This window comes from Physeter macrocephalus, chromosome 1 (genome assembly GCF_002837175.3).
Source record: "Physeter macrocephalus isolate SW-GA chromosome 1, ASM283717v5, whole genome shotgun sequence".
In the NCBI taxonomy this organism is placed as follows: domain Eukaryota; kingdom Metazoa; phylum Chordata; class Mammalia; order Artiodactyla; family Physeteridae; genus Physeter; species Physeter macrocephalus.
The window spans coordinates 83292838-83301613 of record NC_041214.2 but is presented as its reverse complement, the minus strand read 5'-3'; the positions used below and the strand labels follow the sequence as shown (position 1 = coordinate 83301613).

At 34.9% G+C, this 8776-nt stretch overlaps 1 protein-coding gene across 1 annotated transcript in view; it reads right to left on the bottom strand.

The window, feature by feature from the left end:
• OSTN (osteocrin) overlaps positions 1–8776 on the bottom strand; it is a 30590-nt gene that overhangs the window by 2172 nt on the left and 19642 nt on the right. The window contains exon 4 of the mRNA XM_028485209.2: positions 3561–3657. Coding sequence (XP_028341010.1) covers positions 3573–3657 — 85 coding nt within the window. The 3' untranslated portion in view covers positions 3561–3572. The remainder of the gene's footprint in view (positions 1–3560; positions 3658–8776) is intronic.

Sequence of the window (8776 nt, the reverse complement as noted above, 5' to 3'; positions counted from 1 at the left end):
AGCAGAAACTAACACACCATTGTAAAGCAATTATACTCCAATAAAGATGTTAAAAATAAATGTTGTAACAAAAAAAAAAGAAAAAGAAAATCTGATTACTACTTCTATTGTTATATTAACATGTTGATAATTATTATTATAATTATTGTTATATAATAATTATTGTTATATTAACATGTTGATAATTATTGTACATTTTGCTCTTTTTAAGGGGTCCAACCATATACTGGTAATTAAACACAATATTTCTGTTATTTGAGAGTTATGTTAATTTATCTGAATGATAGTGTGTCAACATTGTTCTAAAATAAAAATTGTCAGTATAAAACAGCAACATTTGCCTCACAATATTAAAAGTCTTAAGGCATGTGGCAGCCGGGGTAGCACAATTAATGTTCATATTTCTATCACATTTCATCAAGTGGCATCCTGATTTCAATGGCAGAGACCTAGAACTTGCTAATTGCATCTAGAGAAGTTATGAAACTTTACCACTCTTAATTCAAGTTGCTTAGAACTGAAGCCTATTAAAAACTCAAAACTTGGGTCCAATACATTAATGATCTGAGGTGGACATTGTGTAAAATTCAGATTATCTTCCTTTCCAAAATGCCTATCAGGGAAGAGATTAGCATTTGTTCTGGAAACTAAGTAACACACAGCAGCTGTATCTAGACTTGATTTCAAACCAAGAAAAACTTCCATGATTACTACAAGTTTCATTTTTAGTGTGAAGACTTATATTGAAACCCAGAAGGTGAAAACCCACAAATAAAATTGCTCCAAATGAGTGTACGTCAACTCCCACAGAAATGAAACAAAGATTTCCATAAAGTCTGAGATACTGTTTCTATTTCCTTAAGAAATGGTTAATCAGTGAAGTTAGCAATAACAGTTTAGCACACAGGCCTTATGGGTCATGAAGAGAATGTTGGCTTAGAAGTCAAGAGTCTGGGTCCTGGATCTTGCTTTGTCCAAAAGTCTGTAAAATTTTGGGCAAATCAATTTCCTCTCAAAGCCCATGTTCTCATTCGTTTAAAAAAAAAAAAAAGATTTAGGTTAAATGAGACTTTATGTTCTTGAATCTCAAAAGATTTAGCTGCATGATTATGTGAACACTTTTAATGACTCAAGATATCTATTAAATGATTCACATATTACATCTCCTCTTTAATTCAAGGGAATATTGTGACAATAAGAAATAACATAGCAAAAATAATTTTGAAAAGTTGAATGGAAATCAGAAATATATTTTGATGGCCTTTATTATTCAGAAATATAAAACATGAAACTTCACATGAGGAAGTCAAAAAACGTCTGAGAAATCTTGGTGATAGTAGCAGGAAGTAAGGAATAGAAACGATGGTTGAGCAGGTGAACACACATGATTGAAAAAAGGAAGAGAAAATACGTGACGTTAAGTTCTTTTCTAAACATATTTTTTGTGATATTACTCTTTTGAGGTTATAATAATAAGGACAGTGATTGTCATGATACTCTGTAAAGTTTAAGTGAAGGACATCATATACTAATTTGGATTTCACTCAACAGTGATTCAGAAAACATTATGTTAATTCAATGGCCTTTTTGTAGTTTAGTAGCTCTCTGGAGTTTTTATGGTCTAAAACTTCATATAAAAATTTATAGGAAAAATGAGTTTCTTGTATGATTTTTTTTTATCATAACCTGTTTTGGTTGAATTCAGAAATACTAAAATGTGTGATAATCAAGGGTTGCAAAGGTGATAGGATACATGTGGAAACCAACTGAACTTTATTATTTTAACCTCAGTGTCATAACGTTCTCAATACTTCAAGAAACTACAGGATTGTGGCCCTAATTTCAAGGAGTTACTTGATTTTTGATAGCAGTTAGTTCCTGCTCAAATATAATGTGGTGATTGTCAACAGCCCCAAGAGTGACCATACTTGGTATATCTCTAGATATAAAGACAGTTCAGTCTGAGTTTTGAAGATGATGCTGCTTAAAAGGCAGTGATATTGGCTGTATTCAGCAAGTCCTCCCATATTTATGGACATTCAGTAACTTCTTAACTTCATTGATCAACGACTCCACAGAGAAAAATATTTATTTTAAATAAGTCATTCTGAGAATGAGAAAGTCGAGGTAAAATATTGACTTTTCATTGTGGTTGAGAGTATTTGATGAGGAGAAAAAAATGACATGACAAATTAAAAGAGGATCAAGGCTAATGTGATGCTTTTGGAGCATCATTGGTCTGAGGATTATCTTGAGAAAAGCGGAAAGCAGAGTTTTCTCTCTGTAGCCTGAAATTGTCAAAACCGTTCTGGGTTGTCTTATCTATTTTCGAGGAAGAATGCACCCTCTGTAAGCCCTATTGGGAGAAAATACATTACCTAGATTTTATATGCAACAAATATTCAGTGTTTAAAACACATAATATGTGTGATTAAATATATTGTTTAAAATATAAGCTAACAATTTAAGCTTTCTGGAATTGAATTATACTTGTATCAATTACTAGCCACGTGGCATTGTGGGTTAATTAATATATCTAAGCTTTCCACTTATTTGTATAATAATAATAATTATTGAGTGCTTAACACATGCCAGGCACAATTCTAAGTGCTTAATGTATATCAGTTCATTCATCCTCAGGACAATGCAATGTGGTAGAAATTATTATTATCCTCATTTTATGAAAGAGGTTTTTAGAGTTTAAGCAAGTTGCCACAGCTAACAGATAGATGACCTGGGATTTGACCCAAAAAGCCTGACCTCTCTACCTGGCACTTTTACCCCTTATACTGTACTACTTCTCAAGATGTTGGGATAGTAACAGTACTTACTTTATGGAACCTGATGAGTAAATTAAACACTGCATGTATAGCACTAGTATAGGACTCAGCACAGAGTTAATTTTCAGAACTGTAATATAAGCTGTTATCACTTGCACGTATTGTGTGTCCGATACATTCTGGGACTAGTACAAGAATCTAATTTAATCTCTACAATACCCTTATGTTACTATCTAAATGTACAAGCTGTAGAGAAATAAGGTATCTTGATGGAAATGAGATAATGAATGACAGAACAAGGATTTGGATTATATGTCCTGATTCCTTGGCTAATACCATTTCTGTGACACCATTCTCTCTCCTGTGCTCATGATGCTAATTCTGGTAATGTAGTTTATTAGCAACAAAATTGTGTCTGTCACTAGACTGTGTCTTCTTCCTAGTAGAGGGATTGCTACACATTTATCTATATTTATGAAAGTGATTTATTGTTTATTAGAATTTTAATCTTTGCATATTAATATTCAAAAATTACATAGAAGTCTGGGAGAATAACTAAATATTTTATTTTAGGGTGAAGTAGGTCTAGGAATGGTTTTTTTTAATGTCATTTAAATTATTTAGCATCTATATACTAATCAAGTACAGAAATGTTTGAAAAAGCAAATTTATAAGCTAAGGAATCAAAAGGGGGATTTACAAGCCAAGATGGATCAGTTAGCCCATTGTGAAATGTTAATCAAAGCCTGCAGGTATTATATTTCTTCAAATTGTACTCACGATTGGAATCAGTTAGCCTCTGGAATTTGAAAGCCGGTTTCTACCAATCCGATCCATGGGGATACCAAATCGCCTTTTTGGATGACCTACTACTTTCCTGAAACAAGTGAAAAAGAACATTTTTAAGCTAAAGTCCAAGTTATCAATCATTAGTTTTGCTCTTTTATTTCATGCAGATCTGGGGGCTTTCTTCTGGAGTTGGAATAACTGTGATAGTTCTCTTTCATCAGCACCCACTATGCATCAGACACTATCTCTTATCTATTCAACATCTGTTGGAGTCGGTTTGACTACCTCCATTTTACATCTGAGGATACTGAGGCTTAGAGAAATTAAATAACTTATCCAAACTCAAACAGCCCAGATGAAAAGCCAGGTCTTATCAGCATAACAATCTGCTGAGTGTTTAGTTTGGGTAAGTCCCTTTCCCCTCTTCAGATTTTGGTGTAGTCCTCTGTTAATTGAGGAAGATTGCACTAGGTCAGAGGTTTTCCCCAACCTCTCCCTTAGAATGGTTCTTCTGGGGAAGGAGGGAGAGGAAAGGATGCTGATGTCAAGACTGAATGTGGGGTAAGTGTGCCTCTCAGGTCTTCACTCAGATTTTACCTAGAGAAGCTTTGTATGTGATGGTCTATGTTTGTTATATGTACTCAAATATTGTTTGGGAAAAAAATACTTCATTATTAAAATAAAGTTAAAAAAATCCTACAGGAGGCCTTATAGTTTGTATGTTCTATAAATTATCTCTTTAAAAAGAAACATTTTAATTTGATTTGTTATTGCCATCACTTAGTGCTATCAAGTCAAAATCCTAACAGAAGAGGTCCCAGAGCTGTGAATGCATAATATACACTGGCCTTGGAATTAAAAGACGTTTTCAGTCTTTTTAATGAAGATAGAAATAGGGAGAAGCTAAGAAGGCTATGTAAATAAGTGACATCTCACAGCTGAAGGGAGTTGACTTACAGATTTGTTAGGCTTTTTATCGACATAATATACATACGGAAAAGAGGATAAGTATTTTATAAGTGAACAATATGAGACATATACAGATTATAAGCACAATAAGTACCCAGATAAAGAAATAGAACATTACCAGCAGTCAAATAGTTTTGGAATAGGAAAGAGTCTTAAAGTTAATTCTCACATCAAATGTAAGAATTTCTGCTTCAATTTTTGACCAGCAATGATAGAGCTCATCACTTGAAAATCTCAGTGATGAACTAATTACCTCACAAGACAACTTCGTCAATATTCAACAGCTTAAAGAGTTAAAAAAGGTTTGTTTCAGAACATTTCCAATAGCTTCTTTTGTTCTTTCTAATTACTTGCATTATATCTTCAGTATTATACTACATAATTTAAACACTAAAAATGAATAAAAACTACAAAAAAAAATATATGGTTTTTTTCCTATTATCATTTACTGTGTACCTACTATGTATGATTCCTTTTGTGGCTGTCTTGGGATCAATAAGTCAGAAATAGTCTTTGTTTTCAAAAACCTATAATTAAGTACTGTCAGATTGACAAGGATTTTTTTTTATAAGTGACATTTATTATATACTATAAATTTTTTTCGTTTTTCCTTCTTTATAACACGTTTTTAAGGAAGTATTATGACAGCCCAACAAGGTACAATGTTAACTGGACTGGGGCTCTTATCACAGTGTTAAACTTGTTTGAATAACTCTTTCTCTCCTGTGTAACTTTTTATTATTTTTAATAACTCAGTACAGAACCACTGGTTTCAGAAGTGGTTTTGCAGAGTTTTCCACCTTTGCCATCCTGTGAAATTTTGGATATCAGTGATGAGCAGACTCTTCCCAGGCTGATTGAAGCACTGGAGAAACGGCATTACCTTTGCTTAAGATTATACTGTCCTTTGAAGGAATTCCCTGGCAGTCCGTGGTTAGGACTCTGCGCTCTCACTGCCGAGGGCCTGGGTTCAATCCCTGGTCTGGGAACTAAGATCCCACAACCTCTTATGCTGGATGAGGATTAAATGAAACCTTGTAGAGTGTGGCTCAGGGCCTAGGTTACAGTAGGCGCTCAAATGCCTCTGCTACCATAACGCTGCAGGTTTCTCATTTTCTCCTACATTCACTTAGTATTTTATCTGAGAAGCTGCGCTAAGCACCGGGACCTCCAGGTTAAAAACTATTTCCTGCTCTTCAGCATGTCACTGCCTGCTTAAATAGTGTCACATGGGCTACAGCAGATGGGAGTGATGCCTATTTATCTAGGTAACTTTTTTCTAAAAATATTTTTACTGTTCACAAGCCCTGAGTTTTTACCCAAACCAAGGGAGCAGGCATCTGCAAACGCCTAGCAACTTTTCGAACCCACAAACGAGCCAGTTACATGACAAGGATTTAATATTATACGAATAGTAGAGGACAAAGTTCTCTCATTTTTCTTGATGCCAAGTTTTTGCCTTAACTACCAGGTCTTATCAATGTTCCTCATATCATTATTAGGTAAATAATTCATTTAAAAAGCTCTGAAAAGTATAGAGAACAATGGAAACATGAGGGACTTTTATTACTGTATCTTGCACATAAAAATTTTATAAATATTGTTTAATTCTAATTAAAACAATTAATTTGAAGATAATTAATATTTATTTAATGTGTTCAATATGCCAGGTACTGTGCTTAGTGTTGTGTATACAAGAATGATAAAAATAGGAAGTGAACCTGATGGGGAGCTTACCCTCAAATGATATTGGTAGGAATAGACCCATGTTATTATAATTGTTATTATTTTTAATCTAATTCAGCCTTCTTTTCTGCTGATTCACATCTATCTTCCTTCTTGGGTTGGCCCTTCGTTTTGCTAGTCAATGTAGATAGCATTGTATGTATGATCTCATAGGACTGTCTCTTAGACAACAGTATGACCAATATGGGAAAATCTGGGAAAAAAAAAAACTTAATGCTTATCCTTCACCTATCCATACCTCTGCCTCCATTCTTCAAGTTTCTGAAAATCACACCCTCTTAAGTGGTACCTATTGTTTGCTCTTCTGGATTTCATGATAATAAATTGACTACATATTTTTCAACTTGACATTCAATTGGGAAACATATTGGGCTATAAAATTAGCATAGAGTGAATGGTCAAGAGTCATAGGAAACTTTGCATATCAGTTGTGCTTTAGGTCTTTGGATGTAATTATAAATAATGACTGCTGGAAAAAAAAGAAAAATGTCTTCATGATATTTTAAAATAATTTTTATTCACATAAGTAGATTTACAGATGCCTCACTTAAGCAGTATTTTCCTTGTGGTCAAAATAATGGTCACTCCTCCTCTGCCACCACAAAGGATGTCTGTGTCATAATCCATAGAATCTGTAAATGATTTACCTTACATAGCAAAAGGGACTTTGCAGATGGGAGTAATAGAAACCTTGAGATGAGAAGATTATCCTAGATTATCTGGGTGGGCTCAGTGTAGTCAGAGGAGTCCTTAAAAGTGGACGATGACTGAAGAAAAGTGGGTCAGAGAGCTGCAATCGGAGAAGGACCTAACCCACCATTGCTAGTCTGGAAGGTGGAGGAGAAAGTCACAAATCAAGCAACGCTGTGGCCTCTAGACATTCTTAAAAGAAAACGAGGACCTACATCCTACAACCAAAAGGAACCGAATTTTGCCAACATCTTAAAATGAGCAGGAAATGAATTCTCCCCTAGAGCCTCCAAGAAGGAGCACAGCCTGCTAATCTCTTGACTTCCTCTGTATCCTGCTGGTAGACTAGGTGAAAGATAAATCCCATAGCAGCATACAGAAGGAATTTTAGGGGCCACCCACTAGCTAGCCATCAATCATATCAAAGTTGTCTAGAACAGGGGCCCCCAACGCCCAGGCCGTGGACCGGTATCCGTCCGGGACCTGCTAGGAACTGGGCCGCATGGCAGGAGGTGAGGGGTGGGCCAGCTAGCGAAGCTTCGTCTCCTGCTCCCCATTGCTTGCATTACTGCCTGAACCATCTCCACTGTGGGAAAATTGTCTTCCATGAAACTGGTCCCTGGTGCCAAAAATGTTGGGGACCACTGGTCTAGAATGGTATTTGGTGACTGGTGAGGATATCCTGGACTTCTGACATACACAATTGTAAGATAATATAATTTGTGTTGGTTTAAGTCCAGAAGTTTGTGGTAATTTATTACCATAGAAATTTAAAAAATGGAATACATTTGTCTGTATGATTTAGGGCTGATTTCTGAGTATAAATGGTTAAGACATAAAAACATTAAGCTGATGTGATTTTTATTCCTTGAGCCCTTAAATTCCTTCATGGACAACTCCCCGTTATAACTCCAAGGAAGGGGTAAGGTAGAAGCCATCCTGGGATGGAGGAAAATGCTCAGGGAAAGTCCCAGACAAACAGAAGAAGAAGTGAGAAACCAGACCCTTCCAGGTGTTCAAAGGACTGATGAGAAGAGGAAGGAAATGGCACCTGGGAAAAGAGTAGTGCCTCTCATGTGAACTGACCTCCCAAAGCTTCTGCAGAATGGATAGTGTCACAAAAAATAATCCTTTTACTTTTTTAAAGAGAAGTATGATGGTTTCATGCATCATTATAAATTAGAACAGAACATTTATTGGTCCATACTACCAATGTATATTTTCAAAAGTCAAGGTAAAATAAATGAAAATAACATTTTTTTCTGTCTTTACTACAGTTAATCTACTTTTCCTGCTCAGGTAAACTAGAGGGAGTTGTGGTATGGTAAAAAGCAAAAATAAACTTTTTCTCTTTCCTTCTTCCCTACTCTTTCCTTCCTTTCTTTCCCCCAGATTTGATCCAAAAAGTATTAGCAACCAGAGGATGTTGACTTGGATTCTATTTATTACTTCTACTTACCGAAAAACAACAATACCTTAATAAGTTAAATAATTTCTACACAGTTTCTATCTATTCAGAAGTAAAATGGTAAACTAGCATTTCTCTTAACATTTTTGCTGATATGAAATATATAAAACCATACTACAATCTACAGCATATATACTGACAGTAATACACAGTGTATAAAACATAAATGTTAAAGTAGAAAAATATTTTTAAGACCAAAAGGGAAAACCGTACTTTCTGACTATCTAGTCCCTCTTGTGACAAAATAACAGTGTGACATGGCTTATATTATATATCCATTTAAAACAACCCACCTTTTCCATTCTAAAATATTCTGAAAGTAGTTTAAGCATAC